At 39.5% G+C, this 20562-nt stretch overlaps 1 protein-coding gene and 1 non-coding gene across 2 annotated transcripts in view; one reads left to right on the forward strand and one right to left on the reverse strand.

Moving 5' to 3' along the window:
• Positions 1 to 7260: 7260 nt before the first annotated feature.
• The window catches only part of ACBD6 (acyl-CoA binding domain containing 6), a 193237-nt gene continuing 179935 nt past the window's right edge, over positions 7261 to 20562 (reverse strand). The window contains exon 8 of the mRNA XM_043923241.1: positions 7261 to 7549. Coding sequence (XP_043779176.1) covers positions 7395 to 7549 — 155 coding nt within the window. The 3' untranslated portion in view covers positions 7261 to 7394. The remainder of the gene's footprint in view (positions 7550 to 20562) is intronic.
• Positions 17097 to 17168, forward strand: TRNAC-GCA. Its single transcript has one exon. It is a non-coding gene; the product is annotated as a tRNA-Cys (tRNA).

The following is a 20562-nucleotide window of genomic DNA, read 5'->3' on the forward strand; positions in this document are numbered from 1 at the left end:
CAATAATATATGTCTTTCTCTTCTTTTTTTGGAAGGTTTCCAAACTCACAAACAGAGCTAAAGTGCTGTAAACATATCCAGGAGTAAGCTTTGGGCTCTGCAAATGTACTCCATGAAAGCCATGGCCACCGATGGTGCCGCTTTTTATCCTGTGTGTGTACGTGTGCACGTACTTTAAAAGAGCTTTTTATTACACAAAATGTCCATCAACCGAACTCACCTTCTAAATATTAAAATGGAAACCGGGATTGCTACACAAGTGAGAGGAAAAATAAATCCTGGCTGCAGCGTGGATGATGAATTTGCTGCTGCTGCTGCCTAGGGCGGCAGTGGAAAGGCACCTCTCTATTCCTCAATGCCCTCACAGTCTCTGAGGTTCAGCCACTGCATCTAGTAAACTTAGGTTCAAATGGTCTTCTTCTGCTTCCCGCCCCCCCCCCCCCCGCCCCCTCCGCCCCCCCGCCGGTGGCTCAGTTGGTAAAGAGTCAGACTGCAATGCGGGAGACCTGGGTTCAATCCCTTGCTCAGGAAGATCCCCTGCAGAAGGAAATGGCAACCCACTCCAGTATTTTTGCCTGGAGAATTCCATGGACAGAGGAGCTTGGTGGGCAATGGTCCATGGAGTCACAAAGAGTCGGACACGACTGAGTGACTTAACATTTTCAGTCTTTTCCAAGAGAAACCCACACCAAGTGCTTTGAGTCCCGTCTTGAGGCAGATGCATGAACTTCGGTGTTCCAGGCAGGACTCATGTTCATTCCTTCTAAGATATGTAGGAAGAAAGTGAGAACGAATCTGTTCTGAGTGTAAACTAGCTTGTACCTTGTGACCATCTTAATCTGGTTTTTAGGGCCTAGGAAGCTTTCTATTGCTAGAGGAAGGCATACTGCCCCCTCAGAAATGACTCCAATTCATGAATTTCCAAGAGAAGAGAAAGTAAAAATGTACAATAATGACATTTATTTTATAACTGTGCAAAGGAGAAGTGATATAACAAAACATGGAAAAATTTGAATGATTTACATATAAAAGTAAAAATAGTAATAAATAAAAAGCCATGAACTCCCAATAACTATGATGATCCATACAAGGATTAAGCCATTAAGTTCTGCTTTTTAGGTAGGAGCATGACAAGAATATTTCAAGGGTAAGTGAATAAAGATGAGATTAAATAGCTTTTCCTGTTCAATCCTTTAGTGTAATGCCAATTAATGCATATTTGAAAAATTGATCATACTTGGTGCATAATAAACGTTAGATGATAAGTATAACAAGGAAGCTTTTTTTCCCCTTCATTCTAATAATCACTGCACTTTGACCTAAATCCCTCTGATGAAGGAACTGTGAATAGTTTCTGAAATAATTAAAGATGCTCAAGGTAAAGCTTTAGTAATGATCATAATAATTTTTCAAATCACATGATTACAAAAGACTGCACTGAAGTCTTTTTATGCTACAAGGAGAAAGTCCAACATGTGTATATAAAATCCACGAAGAAGATATTAAATCCTCAGCCTCTGACTGTGGTTACTTTTGGTTTTGCTTTAGCTTATCCTGATAAGGTGGTACACGGAAACTTGGGACTTGGTATCACAGGCTTGGATAACCACCCTGATTGTGGAAAAATAAGATCGTGTATACTGAAGTGCTTGATATATAATAAAGCCTACATAAAGATGGGCATTTCCACTTTTATACTTGTATAACCTCGGACAATTTCCCTAACAATTCTGAGTTCAATTTCCTCAGTTGTAAAGTAGAGAAAATACCAATTATTTCTACTTTTATAATTCTGAGTCTTATTTAAGATGCTTGTGTATAGAGTCCTATACAAGGTAAAGTGTAATTACTGTTACAACATGTTTAACATGTTACAACATGTTAAAATGTATTGACTTTAAGATACAGTAGTTTGTGTTACTAAGAAAAAATGCTGCCAAAGCAACTATGACATTGTTTGTAAAAGATATCCAATTTTGGATACATTAAAATGTGAAAAAATGTGCATCTTAAAATTCATCAATTATAATATTATGACTACTATTAAAACATTTGATCCCAAATGCCTTAGGGATTAGGATTTAAAATTCACTCAGTAATATATTTAAACTTGACATTTTCATTATTGGTGGGTTACACACTTTTTGTGATAAACATCTACTTATGAAGGTGATCTTTTAGGGACCTGAAGTTTGATGCAAGCCTTCATGTTTCAGCTGTTAAATGCTAAATAAACATTTGAAAGTCTTCATGTTCACCTGAAGCATATGTTAGCCTGGGCACTAACTCTTCTGCAACCCAGGCTCAGCTCTGCTTCAGTAACACACCTTGTTCATTAATCCTCAAAGATGCCATATTGTACATGGAATAATAACCCATAGCCAAGTAGTTAAACCTTGCAGAAAGCGAAGAAATACCTATTTAATAGAAAGGTTCATTGGATTATGACAACCTTTCATCCAGAAAATGCTGAAACATTTTAAAAAAGATAGAAACAATTCTAGATACAATACTTTGGTTGTTACCCTTCTACCTAACAAGCATCAGAGATAACAGTATGTGTCCAGTTGGCTGACTTCTTGTCTCTTTATTAGAAACATAGTAGGTTTAAATGATTTAGTTTTTTATTACTAACTTGTGACTTTCTATGAGACTTTTCAAGATAGTCCATGCAATATCTTTGAATGCGTGTGCTCAGTCATGTCCAACTCTCTGCAACCGCATGGACTGCAGCCTGCCAGGCTCCTCTGTCCATGGAGTTTTCCAGGCAAGGACACTGCAGTGGGTTGCTATTTCCTCTTCCAGGGGATCTTCCCAATCAGGAATTGAACCTGCATCTCCTACATTACAGGCGGATTCTTTACTGCATAAGCCATCAGGGGAGCTCTAAAATAAGACAGCTTCTAAGATCTCTGTGGGGCTTCCCAGGTGGTGCAGTGGTAAAGAACCCACCTGCCAATGCCAGCATTTTGAGATAACATCATATAAGCACTTTTAAATATCCACAATAATGGGAAAAGGGAATGACAGTGGCCTAGAACAATGCCTGTCATTTAGAAGGCTCTCAAGAAATATTTATGGATTGAATGGAGGAGGAACTTCAAAACGTCACATAAATTTTGAGGACCAATAAAGGGCTGAGATTCAGCAGATTTGGTCTGTTACTGCTCTGTAATCTTGGGCAATTTAAGTAACCTGTTAATATCTCAGATTCATTCTCCTTTAAGTGGCCTTAAGAGCCCTTGTACTCTACAGGGTTACTGTGGAGGGATGACAGATTAGATAATGCCCAAGAAAGCATTCTGAAAAGTCAAATGATCTAATGCATATAAAAAGCCATCACTAGTCACATAGAATTGGACACATGGGCTCATTTCTACCCTGCAGCAGAATCAGATGTCAAACAAAGTTTAGGGTCCAACTTTTTGGCTCAGACTTCTTCAAAAATTTCTGACTGTGTGATTGGTGATATAACTGTAGTCTAGGTATATTGTTGAAATCGTGAACATTTTTTTTAATAATAAAAAAAGACAAAGCAAGACCTCATACATCATCCAGTAGAAGCACTTAAAAACTATGAAAATTGGTTCAAGAAAAGATTTCTCATTCTTGAAGTATGGTAACAAGAAGACAGAAAAGAAGGGGTTCTAAATGGGATTCACAGACCCCACGGAGTTCAGAGATGGGCTTCAGGAGACCTCAAGATTTCATGTACAACACTGTGTTCTAGGGGAAGAATGAGCCGGAACTCCACAAGAGTTAAGAAGACTGGTTTAGTTGACTCGAGCTAGAGTTCTGAAGGTTAACAGTGATTCACATGCTTTCTTTTGCCTCTTCTATAATGTTTGTTTACATGATTCTCTCTTCATTCCTTGTTCTTCCCTAGTGTGTATCAAGACTACTGTAATGGCATTCAGGGGCTTTTACGTGAGTTGGTTGAGGGCAAAGTAAATGACAGTGTTGAATAAATATTAAATACCGAGTTATTAACATTGTTCTGATCACAATATCTTCAGAAAAGAAGAAGAACAAAAAGCAACACATTTCCTTTTTCACTGTATTAAGGACATATGAAAATGCGGCTGGGCATGCTTTTATGTTTAGACACACATCTACAGAGGTGGCTAGGGGACAAGATAATAAAATAAATGTGGAATTGAGAATGAGGTGAAAGTAGAATGGCAAACTGTAAATAGTCTAGAAAATGATAGCGGTAAAGTAGCAAAAAGCAACTATTCATAACTCTGACGAATGTCTCTAGTTACCCACTACTTTATGAGGCCTCCAAGCCAGCTGGCTTCCAGTTTGGGAACACAGTGGAAACAATTTTTAAAATACTCATATACACACTGCTATATTTAAAATAGATAACCAACAAGGACCTACTGTATAGCACAGGGAACTCTGTCAATGTTATGTGGCAGACTAAAGGGGAGGGGAATTTGGGGGTAAATGGATATATGCATATGTATGGCTGAGTCCCTTTGCTGTTCATCTGAAACTATAACAACATTGTTAATAGCTATACTCCAATATAAGATAAAAACTTAAAAAAAAAATACTCATGTACCCTAAAAATAATAAATCAGAGAGCTCAAACCAAGGATAAGGTAAATGAAATCCAAATCCCAGTAAACATTGAGGAAAAAAAAAAGATTGAACAATTACTCTGAAGTTTTTGTTGAACCATGATTAGAATTGAACTTTTAGAGAATTCCCTGGTGGTCAAGTGGTTAGGACTCCTTGCTTTCACTGCTGAGGACATGGGTTCCATTCCTGGTAGGGGAACTAAGATCCCACAAGCTGCTTGGCATGGCCAAGAAAGAAAGAGGAAATGAACCTTCAGAAAATGGTTTTCTAGAATATTTTCAAATGCTAATTGGCTTGAACATCACTAATCTGTCCAGGAAAAAAAAATCTGCAAAACAAAACCAAACTTACACTAAAATAAAGTATGTCCTAGTTTTATCCTGCTGAACTATAGAAAAAATGGTTCACCACATATCTGAGGAAGTTAACCAGCTTTCTGGTCCAGTAAATTTGTGTTCTTTGATGGTAAGCACTGCAGCTTTGGCAATGGAACTCATGATCTGGCTGACGTGTGTGTGTGTTTTAATCGCTCAGTTGTGTCCGACTCTTTACAACCCTGTGGACTGTATCCCACAAGGTTCCTCCGTCCATGGGATTTTCCAGGCAAGAATACTGGAATGGGTTGCCATTTCTTTCTCCAGGGGATCTTTCCAACCCAGGGATCGAACTCGGGTCTCTCACACTGCGGGCAGACTCTTTACCATCTGAACCACCAGGGAAACCCTCAGCCACCCGTGAAAGCTGATGTGTGATGCACTAAATAATTGTTCAGTAATTTAAGGGAAATGAAAACAAATCAAGATCCAGTTTTTTCTGACATTTATAGGTGAAACCTTCCCCTTAATAAGGCACAGGGAGATGATCCATAGATTGTTATATATGACAGCAAGGTTTTTGAAAATTTAGATACTGGTGACAAAAGCATAGAGATTTTGGAAACTGATTTTATTTTATTTTCCCAGTTATTTTTATTAGTTGGAGGCTAATTACAATATTGTAGTGGTTTTTGCCATACATTGACATGAATCAGCCATGGGTTTCCATCTGGAAACTGATTTTAGAATGTACTTGAAAATGTTAAGTTGATGACTGTTTTTAGTGATAGCTTTCAGTGCAAATTTGAAACCTGTAAAATCAAAGTAATAAAAGCCAAATTACATTCTTTATTTAAAAACAACTATATAGTTTTAGATGTGGCAAAAGAGCTTATTAAACACTTGTCTAAGAAATATCAAGGTTGAATTACAAAAAAGAGATGAAAAAAGGAGTTTCTTGATAGCCTCTTGCTCAGATAACTACTCTGTAAATCGGAAATGAATGAACACTTTTTGATTTGCTAATGTCCTAAAAATGCACAAAGTACTATCAGTTAAAAGCTGTATGCAACGTCTTGGTCGCTTTTACTGTAAATAATGAATAATGTTTCTTAAAACACATTCAATTAATGTGGAACATGAGGTTAGCTGAACAGGAGGTTGCCATGTAGCTGGGATTGTGGGAAAAGAAGAGATAACAAAGAGAATGCTCTGCTAGAATTACAGTAACATTTCAGGATGTACTAACGTGCATATCTCTTCCACAGATAATTAAGAAGTCATTTTAAAAATGAATAATCTTGGTGAATGGTTTTGGTTTATATCTCATTAAATTAGAGATCAGAAAAATTACAAAATAAGCAGCCTTATTTAATATGCCTCATTTCTACTCTGGAGGGGCTGGTTGAGCTAACGCAACTCTTGTCCATTGCTGAGGGCACCACTAAGCAAGTTTATTCCTTGTTATCTTAGGAGTGATATGTTAGAAAAATGATCTTTTAAATGGTCATCTCTGCATCTCAACTTGTTTCTTCATTTCTCTTCCTCTGACAACTATCTATACTTTCCTTATACAATAAGAAATGTTAAGGAACTCCCCAGATGGAGTTCTTGAGGCTTAAAGGGAATCCAGTTTCAACAGTGGCACACTTGTCTGTCCTTTAAATAAAATCTGTGGTGTAGTTGTTTATGTTTTTAACAAAAAATAGAAGCTTTCCAGACATAACTTCAATCACACCTAAGTATTGGAGCATTATGGCTATTTCATGTTAGACCCCAACAGGCCTAATAGTTGAGGCCTGAGCTAGTTACAGAGATTGCTGTCATATGCAACAGGAACATTACAGCCAGTGAAAAGGGCTTGAGGGATGTTCCTCCCTGTTTTGTGAAGGTGAATTTAAGTAATCCTGACCTAACCTGTGAATTGTTCAGAATCTGTGTTTCCATCCTAAAATGCCCACGATTCTTAGGTTTTCAGTGAATCTGGTTGTTTTAGCTTTCCAATTCTGCCTAACAAAAGAATAGATACTTTAACTACTTATTCAGACCAACTGTACCAAATGCCAGGAACTGTCTGAGCTCCATGCCAATATTGTGATTTCATGGAACTTTCTCTAATTGTCAGTGTAGTACTGCTGGGTCTATTTCCCTTCTGTATGTTTTTTTTTTAAAGAGAAGCCATGTTTAATATTGTGAAATACGACGCATCTCCTCCTCTCCCAGCCTCTAGAACAGTGATAAATTTCAGAGCACGCTCAGCGGAATTGGATTGTATTATGCACAGTACACATGTTCATCACCAAAACGGAACTCGCCAGAATGTATGCAAGTAGAATGAATTGCTGAGACTTCAAAATTCCAGTTCCTCACAACTGATTTTATTAGCCAACATATACCAAAGATGGACGGCAAAAGACGTGTCATTTTTGCAGTTTTTTTTCACCACTGGAGCCCTGTGCTGTTGTCGACTGTAGTTTTCCAGTCTTTTGATTAAGCCTTGCCTGTCGTGTGCTGCTGTAACATCAAAGTAACTGCTTTGCACCCTGTCACCTCCTCTGGCAGGCAGCCGTCCTGGTCTCGGAGTGTGGGGTCGGCCCCGGACTGGAGCAGCAGCTCCACAATGTCCAAAAACTCACAGGCAGCAGCTGATAGGGAAATCGACAAATATGGAAACCAGGTTACTGTGAGACAAAGAGAAACCACTAGACTTCAGCAGGAAAGGCAAGTGCTGAGCAATAAGAAATCCTGAAAAATGAGCAATGTGACAGACTGGGGGTGGTCAGGCCTTGGAACGAAACAGTGCTGTGAAAGTGGATTTGCTAGTGTTAAGAAAACCAAATTTACCTCTGTGTTTGCCCAGAAGCCAATAGACAAAGACATTTTTTAAGATTGTGAGGCTTTTAGACTCTATTCTTCAGGATGGGAATGAAAGGAAGGAACAAAAACTAGTTGAAGTATTTCTTTTACTTTGATCAAAATAATGATATGTTTGTAAGCTAAGTCAAAAGGCTAAAAATACTGTAAATGTAGAAGAAAAAACTTTTGTCTTTGAAGAGGGAGTAAGATGGTAACTAACTGAACTTTAAAATTAGTTAAACAAAAACAAAAACAGTGGCATAGTAATCAGACTGTCCCTCTAAAGAAAACAAACCAAAAAAAAAAGGCACCAATAAAACAACGTGTGTGAAAAGGAAAAGGACCCACAGACATCAAAACTTATCATGAAGATGGTACAGTATTGCCCCCAGACCAAAAGGCTAGAAGAGAGCCATCCTCTTGTGCACATGTAGAGAAACTTGACTTATGACAATGCTGGCATCGAAGATCAGTGAGTAAATGAAGTTCCATTAAATCAGACGGCCCCGAGACAGCGAGGCTAACGGCAGAAACGGCATTTCACAGAGGATCAAACGTAAGTGGCAATAAACATATGAAAAGATGAGCAACCACACTAGTAATCATGGAAATAAAAAATTTCATACCCACTAGACAGCTGAAAATCAAAACCTGAGACAATACAAGCATGGAGGAGGCCTGGAGCAAGGGGCGCTCCCCTCTGGACCGTGGGGAGCGTACACTGTGCCTCACTTTGGACACCCAGTTGGCATTGCACGTTAAACCTAAACATGTGCCCACCATTGGACCCAGCAATTCTACTCCTAGTTATATACTCTTCAGAAACCTTTGTGTGTGTTCTCCAGGACATACCTATAAGAAAGGACGTACAGTAGCCCTATCTGTAAAAGACCCCAAATGTAAACAACTCAAATACACATTGAGAATAACATGTAAAAATAAAATACTGTTTACATATACAATGAAATCCCCATACAACAAGGAAAACTAATGAACTACAGTTTCACATGACATGAGTTCATCTCCAGATCTTAATGTTGAAGGAAAAAAAGCAAGTCAGAAGAACATACACAGTATGCTTCCACTTAAAATTTTAAAAGCAAAGCTAAACACCATTGTTCAGAGACACAAATAGGTAATGAAACTATAAGGGAACACAGTGACATAAAATTTGAGTGTTAATCTGGGGGCCCTGTAGGGAAGTCCATGTAACTGGATAGGCATACACAGGGTTTCAAAGATATTGGCAGTGTTCACTTTTTTTTCCACTTTCTTAAACTATGTGGTAGGTACAATTTTTCAGAGCTACACTTTAAAATTTTCCTATCTATTTTACATACAATTCTGTAGTGTGATATATGACACAATGGCAACAATAAAAGGTTTTAAAACAAGGGGAGAGCAAGAAGGGTAAGGGGTTTGATTCAATGAGTATTTTATTGAATACATACTATACCAGTTCTATAAAAGATACAGGTAAGACTCCAGCTCTGAGGAACTTAGAAGGATGACTATAATAAACACTGTGGCAGGCAGAGGTGACAGGTGAGGTGGGTGGAGGAGAGGAGAAGGAAGTTGAAGGATCAGGAAAAACACTAGTAGGTGGTATGTAAGCTGAACTTTGAGGACGGAGTAAAATTCCAGGTAAACTGAGAAGGAAAGGCATTGCAGGGTGAGAAAACAACATTAACGGAAGGAGGAGAGGATGGGGAATGCTGAGGAAACTGTCTGCTGGCCCAGAGAAGCAATACAGAGAGTTAAAAGCACAGAGTCTGGATTTAAGTCCAACTGTACAAAGCTTTGAAAGCCACACTGAGAAGTTTGGCCCTTAGGAGGAGAGGAGCAGCATTATCTCAGCTCTGAGTTAGGATGATGATTCTGGAGTGACCTGGAGAACCTAAATATCTGTGGCAGACAGAACCGTTAAGGAGACTGTGGTAGTCCTTTAGGGTGCTTGAAATTAGCTAGTGTTGGCAGGAGTATAAATAAAGTACTGAATATGAGAGCCACTGAAATTCAGGCAGGACACAGCAAAATACAAATGTACTTCAAAAAAAAAGTTTGTGAACGATAAATTTAATAATTAATGAGGTTGATATAATGTCATATATGTAGATACCTAGTTAAACATTTAACTATATTTTGCATTTTTTTTTTTCTGGAGCGAAAATATTTTGTTTCAGATTTCAAGTATTTTTATAGACTTTTGAAAAGTTCTTAATGTTTACTGAATGAAACAGTCTGATAGATAAAGAAAAATTACTGATAAATTTGATTATATAGAAACCTAAAACTGATAAATTTGAACACATAAAAATTTAAAACAGCTATACCACACACACATGAAATTTTGATATACAAAAATAAACCATAAACTGGGAAACATTCACCTATACAACACAGACAAGAGCTAATGTCCTTAATATTTAAAAAAAAACAACTTTAAAAAAATCAATCCAAAAGAAAAATGGGCAAAAGAATTAGAAGAATCAAGAAGATACCTATGTTTCTAGTCTGGGAGAACACATAGATGGAGCTGACATCTCTAAAACAAGGAATCAAAAGAAGGAAAAGGAGCAGTTTTTGGAGAGAAACAGAAGCAGAAAATTATTGAGGGGGAGAAATAATATTGGTTTGGGATATGATAAACATGTGGTGTTGGGGGATGTCTATATTGATAAGGTCAGACAAGAAGGTAAAATTTGAATATGAAAAAAGAAACCAATAACCCACCCACCCCATACACACTGCTACCTCCATTTTTTGGAATTTGGAAAAGCCCTGATACTGGAAAAGACTGAGGGTGGGAGGAGAAGGGGGCGACAGAGGATGACAAGGTTGGATGGCATCACTGATTCAATGGACATGAGTTTGCGCAAACTGGGAGATAGTGAAGGACAGGGAAACCTGCCGTACTGCAGTCCATGGGGTTGCAAAGAGTCGGACACGACTTACTGACTGAACAACCTCCACTTTCATCGTACTGTGTGACTTTCTGAAGATGCATGTTTTTGGATCAGGATTTTTAGCAATTTTTCTGAATACCCTGTTACATGTTTGTATTACATGACTTGCTTGGCTAAAGAGTTACCTACCTAAGGTGGCTTCCATTACCATGCTAGAGAAATACTTCTGAAAGAGACAGTGTTCTTACCAGTAGACACATTTATGTGTCTGGGAAATAAAAAGCTTTAAAGGCAAAGATTGTTAATGCCAGTTATTACATTTTCACCTGTATTTTTTTTTTACTACAATTTACATTCATCCACATTGGTTTTTGTTGTTGTGAATCACTGAACATATTTTATTATTATTCTACATTATCTTTACTGGGTTTTTTCCTTCCTGTAAACAGACTTTACTCTTCACTAGCTCTTTAAACGTACCATTAGCAAACCTACTTACAATGATCGTCCTTTACCACACCTGGCCTTATCTCTCCACCATGCTTTCAACAGACTACTGCAGTGAGCTTGTATCAGAATTACCTGGAGACACTACCCCACAGTTTCTGACTGGTAGGTTTGGAGCAGGACTGAGAATTTACAGTTCCTAACAGGTTCCCAGGTAATGCTGCTACTGCAGATCTGGGACCTCACTTTCAGACTCAGGGCTCTACCAGCGTGCCTCCTCCCTCATGCTATTTGCCAATTTTCACAGCTAGAGCCACTTAACTCACACGTGTAGGAATACAGGCCTCTCATTGGTTCCGTATGACGTAACTTGACGTCGGATTTGATGCGGGTAGCAGACATAACTCTGTCTGCCTTTGCTGAGTTTTCCAGCTCCCACACCTCATCTCTTTTTGGATTCCTTGCTGGACATGCTATTTCCTCTGGGACTAGGACACTGATTTTGCTTGCTCAGTTCCTTCTGGAAGCTGAAGATGAGCAGTAAGTTCACTTCCTACTTCTGGGAATCTACCTGGTTGCCTTCTGGACATTTGCTTTACAGTGTTGGTTTGCCTGCGCTGCTTTCTTTCCGTTGCTTGTTGTTAAGACTTTGACGTTTGCCTTTTTCTGTGCCTGAGTCTAGTGTCTTGAGTCTGGCGTTCCCAGGACTGGCTTCAAATATCCAGGCTACCCTCTCTGCTTTTCAAACAAGGGTTACTTATTAGGTTGAACAACGTTGTTGCTCTTTCTATGACTGCTGCCCATTCTTTCTCTATTTTCATTTCTATAGAGGACCCTGGAGGGCTACAGTCTGAGGTTGCAAAGAGCCAGACACGACTGAGCAACTAACACAACACACATGTGTTTCCAGACCCCTCAACTCCAGGCTCCATCTTCCTCATGTTCTGAGTCTCAGGACTGGCTTGGTCTTTTCCCTCTGTAAATGATTACTTTTCTGGTAAGATCATGCACCTTGGCTGGCAGGTTCTAACGCCAACTACATGTATGGCTTAGATCCAAGTTAGTCAACTCTATTTTTTCCTTTTTAAACTGGTATCAAGGAGGTCTATGAGTTTGCCATGCAAAGTGTAGTCTGAGGATCAGTGGGCTTTTAGCATACTAGGGGAGCTTGTTAGAATCGGATGAATTGCTCCCACCTGAGACTAATCGTGACTCAACCTTACCAATCACTACTTTTTCCAACTTCCTTATCTCACCACTGATGTAATTTTACAAACCTATGTTGGGTGAGTTTCCTGATGACAGTGTGAACTATAACCTATAATCCATGATTCTCTAGGAACCCAGAATTTGTGTACATCTCACATTTGTTGTTTCTTAGTGTATCTTTTGACCAAGCCCTTTTCAACTATGTCAAGACACCAAAGGAATGTTTGTTCATGTTATTGGCCATGATCTGATGAGGGTCCAGGCTGGATGAGTACCACTCAAATTCAACAATAAAGTTTAAGTGCTTAATGTAATTCTGGCCCACAGTAGATGACCATCCAAATATCTCTCATTGAAACAGAGCAGGACCCCGTGACACTTGCAGCCCCTCCCCGCCTTGTCCTCTGCCTGCCTTTTACCTGTGGAAAACTTTAGTCAAAGAATACGTTTAATCAGAGAAATGTGAACATGTGGAAACAAAAGGAAACAATCAAAGGAGACCAAATAATAATAATGTACTCATGAAACATAGTCAGGGACCTTCAGTTCCTTTTCAAGGGCTATAGATAATATTCTGAGCCATATCCTGTGAGTTACCTTATAGATACCGAAACCCACCCCCCCCAGGTGGAAGAAGTTAATTACATGATGACCAGGTTGTAGCCATGACAGGTGTGCCTGTGTGCGTGCTCAGACCCTTCAGTTCTGGCCAACTCTTTGTGACGCTGTGGGCTGTAGCCTTCCAGGTTCCTCTGTCCAAGGGATTCTCCAGGCAAGAGTACTGGCCCTGCCTGTCTCTATAAAAGCTCTTGCCCCCTAATTGCACTGTGGCGAGGGGTGGAGGGGAGTCAGCCTTTGGACAGATGTCTGCCCTCCACCCACTCCAGGTTGCTGGCATCCAAACCCAAGCAAACTTTCCTTTCTACCCATCTGGTCGCTTTATAGGCTTTTGAGAGTGAGCAGCGGGACCCCTACTTCCAGTAACGGTTTTCTGTCACCCAACATGGGGCTGACTGTTGCAGCTCTTGTGCTTTGATGACACCTGGCTCCCCTGGGTTTCCCAGGGCCATGACAACAACGTATGAGCCTGTTGCTCGTGACTAGCTGGCTTCGAGAAGGGGGTTTGGGGGACGTTCCTAGCAGCTGTCAAAACCATTTGTTTTGAGGATCCTCCCTGTTTCTCCCCTGTTGGCACTAGCTGCCAGCCTACACTTTTCCTTAGTGGAATGGAAACATGCATTGGGGATGAGGTGACAAGCTCCAAGATGGGATAAGCCCATTGCTGTGTACCGGGCAACCTTCCCACTTGTGAGTATGAAGTGCTATTTGGGCATTCTTGCCATTTGGTTCTGACATGTGCATGACATTGAGAACTGTGTGTGGGCACCAAGAGCTACTTGGGCATTTTGCCAACTGGTTCTGACATCTGTCTACTGTTGAGGACTGCTTGTGGGCACTGAGTGTCATTTGGGCATTTTGCCAATTGGTTCTGATGTCCAACTACCACTGAGGACCATTTGTGTCGGGGAAGTGTTTTTTTGGGATTCTGTACTGGTCACTCTCAGATGGTTTGTGACACATCTGTTTTTTGCTGTGTGAATATGTATTCCATCTGTGTGACTGGTATCTTTGTCTTTTGTAAAATGAGAAATTCAGGTTCAATTTATTAAGAAAAATTCAAGCTTTGAAACTATGACTAAAGGGTTTTTTTTGTTTTGTTTTTTAAACTAACGTATGGCAATTGTGTTCTTTAGATTTTGGAAAAAACTGGTTAAGATGAAATTCTTTTCAAATTCTAAAACCTGGTTCTTTTTGTATATGCAGTTAGAGACAGTTAGATTTATAGAATTTTTTTTTCCCCTCCAGAACTCTGATCCTGAGAAAACAAAAATATGCCTAGGAGAAAACTTGAAGTTAATTCATCATGCCCTTGAAATACAAACACAACCCACTTTGCCTGGGACTTCAGCCCTGGGTTAATCAGAAAACTTCAAGCCAAAGTGGGGAGGGGGAGAAGGAGGAAAAAGAAAAAGCAGGATTTTTAAATCGGCTGTATAAATTTGACTGTTCTGTTATTCATAAACTGATAAGTTTAACTGCAAAGGCTAATTCATGAAATATAAAAAGATGAAACAATGAGATCTCTGGATGTTTGTCTCAAGATGGATAATACTGCTGAGATTAACTTGTAAAGGAGCTCTATTTAATTGGTTTAAAAAAGGTAAGTGTTCACATATCAACAAACCTAAATTTATCTATTTTTGCCTTCTTGCAAGACCAGGAGGGAAACTAAAAGTGCTTGGAAATTGTGCTATGAAAAATCTATGTCTTTAGAGGTTATGGAATATGTTCTCAAGTCTGCCAATCAGAAAATGCTGGTATAATATTTCAATCACTTGTTTCTTGGTTTTGTTACAGTTTTCAAGGGTTAAAATTTGTGATACATAAAAATGATTAGGGAAGCATTTCAATGTATAAAGCAAGTAGGATATATGTTGTTGGTGAAGGGAAGGAATAAAGACTGGATATATTGTTGTTACGGAAAAATGATGATTTTGTCCTACAGTTGGTTGTTGGGGAAAAGAGGGAAAAATCTGTTTGGACCCAGAAAATAATAAAAGGTTTGTGAAAAAGGAACTTTGAGAAATGACTTTTGTATGCTATCAGGATTAAGATTAGACTGAATTTAACTGGGTAAATGAATTTTGTTACTATTAACAGTAAACTGATGCAAGACTAAATTTGTTTTTTTCTGTTAAGAAAACAAAGTTCTCCTGGAATATTGAACTGACTTTGGTAACAGTGACTTCTAATAGAAAGTTATTGTTTTGCTTTTAACCATACTTTTTTTTAAATTTATTTTTATTAGTTGGAGGCTAATTACTTTACAATATTGTAGTGGTTTTTGCCATACATTGACATGAATCAGCCATGGATTTACATGTGTTCCCCATCCCGATCCACCCTCCTGCCTCCCTCTCCATCCCATCCCTCTGGGTCTTCCCAGTGTTAACCATACTTTTGACCCCAATGTTCAGGATGGAAAAAAATTGTGCAGTGAAGTTGTCACAGAGTAAAACTACCCATGATGTGTAGCACTGCTGGCTTTAAGTCGACTGCTTAAAGCATATGTACAATGTTTGTGTGACAGTGGGGTATAAAGAATAAAACATATGGCCGATAAAGCGTTTCCTCATTAACATATCTCTGAGCCTCTTCATGATGAGTGTTCCCCCAATGTGGGCAATCAGGCAAATACATAAACAAAAAGGAGGCCTATCACTGAGGGACATGGATGGACCGAGAGCAGTAAATGAGCCATTCTGGGAATGTTGGAAAAATATACTGCTCATCAATGCCTAATATGGAAAGATTTACAGCTAAAAGGGGAAAATGATCTAAGAAGTTTCTACATATTGAGGTACGGGGATATTCTGGCTTATACATGATTTAATTTGAACTTTAGGTTAACCAAAACAGCCTATTTGTGGTCTATTAAATATACATAGTACATCTGCTTTAACCACTGGGGGAAAAAATACATCCAGAGAATAATACAAAGATGCATTTTGATTACTATCCTCATTGTGTGTCTAGTAATTTTCAAATGTTTGTCCAGGTACTATGAAAAAATAATCAAATACAGAAATAACATGTTCATAGTATCTGATTATTTCCAGTCTGTGTCCATTCCCCAAATTAGGCGGGACTGTGTCCCACATGTGAGCCTATGGACCTCAGGGCTGCTCCAGGTTCTTTGGATTCTGCCCCGATTGGCTGGAGGGTTGGGTAGCTAGTGGAGTACCTTGTTCAGGATCTGAGCAGAAGGAAGCATGAGTGCTCAAAAGCAGAAGTGCTTAGCTAGGTGTACTGAAGGACTGTTTTCCTTCCTTTCCTCTTTTCTCTTGTGATTTGATAACCAACTTCAGAGTTGTTTGGATTCCTTTTTGTGTATGTATCTATTGGACTTATGGTTTGCAGTTACCATGAGGTTCAATATAGCAGTCTATGTATAAAAAGATTGTTTTAAGTTGCTGGTTTCCCATTTCAAATGCACTTCCAACATCCTGCATCTGTGCTCTCCTCAAGATTGCTGGTTTTGATACCATGTTTATGTGTAGATGATTTCCTACCTTTACTAAGTTTGCCTTTACTAGTGAGCTTTTCCCCTCATAATTTTGTTTCTAGTTGTGATCTTTTTCTCCTAGAGAAGTTTCTTAAGCATTTGTTGCAAAGCTAGACTGGTGGTGCTGAATTCTCTTAGCTTTTGCTTGTCTGTAAAGCCTTGATTTCTCCATCAAATCTAGATGAGAGCCTTGCTGGGAAGAGTATTCCTGATTGTAGATTTGCCCCTTTCATCACTTTGTTACCCCACTCCCTGCTGGACTGCAAAGTTCTGCTTAAAAATCTGCTGCTAGCCTTATGGGAGTTCCCTTGTGTGTTATTTGTTGCTTTCCTCTTGTTGATTTTAATATTTTCTCTTTAATTTTTGTCAGTTTGATTACTGTGTGCCTTTATGTCTTGTTTCTTCTTGAGTTAATCCTGTATGGGACCCTATGTGCTTCCTGGACTTGGGTGAGTTTCCCTTCCCATGACAGGGAAGTTTTCAGTGATTACCTCTTGAAATATTCTGTCAGGCTCCTTCTCGGGCCCCTGTAGTGTGACTGTTACTATGTGTGATGTTCCAGAGGTCTCTTAAACTGTCTTCATTTCTTTTTTCTTCATTCTGGTCTATGGCAATGGTTTCCACCACTGTCTTCAGCTCACTAGGGCTTCCCTGGTGGCTCAGATGGTAAAGCGTCTGCTTGCAATGCAGGAGACCCGGGTTCGATCCCTGGGTTGGGAAGATTCCCCTGGAGAAGGAAATGGCAACCCATTCCAGTACTCTTGCCTGGAAAATTCCATGGACTGAGGAGCCTGGTAGGCTACAGTCCATGGGATCGCAAAGAGTCGTACACAATTTGTTCTTTTGCCTCATTTATTCTGCTACTGATTGCCTCTAATGTATTTTTCATTTCAGTTATTGTATTCATCAACTCTTTGGTTGTTCTTTATATTTTCTCTTTGCTGAAAACTTCTTAATCTGTGCATCCATTCTTTTCCTGAGTTCTTGGATCATCTTTATGATCATCACTTGGAACTGTTTCTCGGGTAGATTTTCCTATTTCCACTCCAATTCTTAGTTGTTTTCTTCTTTTTTTGAGAGGTTTTATCTTATTACTTCGTCTGGAACATACTCCTTTTCTATCTGTGGTAGGTTACATTTCTCGACCTTGGAGAAGTGTCCCAGCAGTGCATTCCCCTCTCATCACGCAAGGGCAGGGACCAGCTGTTCCCAGGGTCGATTCTGACCTGAGTTTACAGACTCAGTTCTGCAGACTGCAGAATCATAGTTTTGTTTCTGGTGCCTGCCCACTGGTGGGTGGAGCTGGGTCTGGTGGGCGGGGCTGTGCCAAGGTGGCCGTGAGCTCAGGAAGCTTTGAGGCAGCCTGTCTGCTTGGCTTGAGACATCCCAGCACTGGTGCCTAACGGGCTGTTGGGTGGGGCTAGGCCTTGGTGCTTATGACCCAGGCAAGATGTCTGCCTTCCATGAGCATTCATGTAGATGACATCCTCCAATATCTCTGCCACCACCACCAGTGGCCACATCCCCAGGGGGAGCTACAGCTGCCTTTCCCTCTCCCTACCTCCTCAGGAGACCCATCAAGATAGGTCTGGCCTAGGCTCCTACAATGTCACTGCTTTGGCCCTGGGTCCTAGTGTGTGAGACCCTGTGTTGTGCCCTACAGAAGTGGCCTGTTTCCCAGTCCTGTGGAGCTCCTGCAGTCAAACCCTGCTGGCCTTCAAAGCCAGAGTATTCTGGGGGCTCCTCCTCCTCATGCTGGACCTCTAGGCTGGGGAGTCTGACATGAGGCTTAGAACTCTCCTGTGGGAGAATTTCTGTGATATAATTGTTCTCCAGCTTGTGGGTCACCCACCTGGGTGGTATTGGAATTGATTGTATTTCAAGTATGCCCCTCCTACAGTTTTGTTGGGGTTTCTTACTTGTCTTTGGATGTAGAATATCTGTTTTGGTAGGTTCCAATCTCTTTTATCAATAGCTCTTCAGCAGTTGTGATTTTTGTGTGCTCATGAGAAGAGGTGAACTCAAGGTCCTTCTACTCTGCCATCTTGTCCCTCCCAGATTCTTCATCTGTTTTGGATTGTGCTGGTTAACATATAGAGCAAGATTCCCTGCCCCACCCCCCATCTTTTTGTCTTATTGAAGTTAATATTCTTCATAAAAATTGGGTAAATTCTGGCAAGTGTAGCTACTAAACAACAGAGACAGAAGACGTGTTCATAACCTGTGAAAGTTCCCTCCTGCCTCTCTGCAGTCAGTCCTCTTATCCCACCCATAGCCCCTGGCAACCACTGACCTGATTTCTGCCTTTCGGTTTTGCCTTCTCGAGAAATTCAGAAATCATAGAGCATATCGTCTTTTGTGTCTGGCTGCTTCCACTGAATGTGATGCTCTGGAGATTCATGTATGTTGCTGCATGTATAAGTAGTACTCTCCTTTTTATTGCTGCATTCCATTGTATAAATATATGTAGGCATGTGGGTTGTGTCCAGTTTTTGGCCATTACAAATAAAGATCCTGTGAACACTTGGATAGATGTCTTTGTGTGCATCTTTTATGTTTTCACATCTTTTGGGTAAATATCAGGAGTGAGATTGCTGAGTCACATGGCAAATGACTAACTTGAATACGAAACTACCAAACTTTGTATTTCCACCAATTGCTCTGTATCCTTGTCAGCACTTGTTACTATTACTGAAATTCTTTTTAGCCATTCTAGTCAGGTTTATAGTACCTACAGCATAGATACTATGTAGTATAGTCAGGGCTTCTTTTTGCGGTTTTTAATTTCTGTTTCCCTAAAACCTAATGATGAACATCTTTTTATATGCTTATTTGCCAATCACTTATCTTTGGTGATTTATCTCTTCAAATCTTTCATCCATTTATTAATTGGAGTTTCTTTTTATAAATTTAGAATTATTCTTTTAAAATTCTTGGATATAAAGTTTTCCCCCAAATGTCTCATAAATAGATTTCCCACTCTGTGACTTGTCTTCTATTAAGAGTATCTTTTGAAGAGTAAGAATTTTTAATTTTGAATGAAGTCCGATTAAGTTTTTTCTTTTATGTTTTATGCTTTTTGTGTCCTATATAAGAAGTCTTTCTCTATCTCAAGATCACAAAGATGTCCTTCCACATTTTCTTCTAGTCCTTCATATTTTAGCTCTTATGTATTGGTCTCCGATCCATTTCAAGGTAATTTTTGTGAAGGGTATGAAGAACAGCTGAGGCTTGTTTTCAGCCCAGCATGTATGTGAATGTCCAACTGTTACAGCGCCATTTGTTATACAGCCAATCCTTCCCTCCACTGACTTACCCTGACACTTCAGTCACAAATCAACTTACCCATGTACAGGCTGGTCTATTGGAGAAGGAAACGGCAACCCACCCCAGTATTCTTGCCTGGAGAATCCTCTCGACAGAGGAGCCTGGTGGGCTGCTGTCCATAGGGTCGCACAGAGTTGGACACGACTGAAGCGACTTAGCGTGCATGCATTGGAGAAGGAAATGGCAACCCATTCCAGTATTCTTGCCTGGAGAATCCCAGGGATACAGGAGCCTAGTGGGCTGCCTCTATGGGGTCACACAGAGTCAGACACGATTGAAGGGACTTAGCAGTAGCAGCAGCAGGCTGGTCTATTCCTAGGTTATTTATCATGTTTCATTGACCTATATACCTTATTTACACCAATACTATACTGTTTCAATTTCTATGTCTTTATAGTGAAACTTGTAGTAAATAATAATACATTTTTCAAACAAAAAAATCAAAGAAATTAAAAATATTTTGAACTAATGACAATGAAAACACAACTTATCAAAGTATGAGGGATACATCAAAAGCAGTGCTTAGAGAGAAATTTACAGCACTGAATGCAGGTATTAGACAAGAAGAAAGATATAAAATCAGTAATCTAAATTCCCACCTTAGCAAACTGGAAAAAATCAACAGCAAATTAAATCCAAAGTAAGCATAAGAAAGAAAAAAAAGAATTATACCAGAAGTCAGTGAAATTGAAAACAAATCAATAGAGAAAATCAATACAATCAAATAATAGTTCTTTGAAAAAGACCAATAAAAGCAATATGACTCTTGTTATTATTCAGTCACTAA

Source organism: Cervus elaphus, chromosome 14 (assembly GCF_910594005.1).
Source record: "Cervus elaphus chromosome 14, mCerEla1.1, whole genome shotgun sequence".
NCBI lineage: Eukaryota > Metazoa > Chordata > Mammalia > Artiodactyla > Cervidae > Cervus > Cervus elaphus.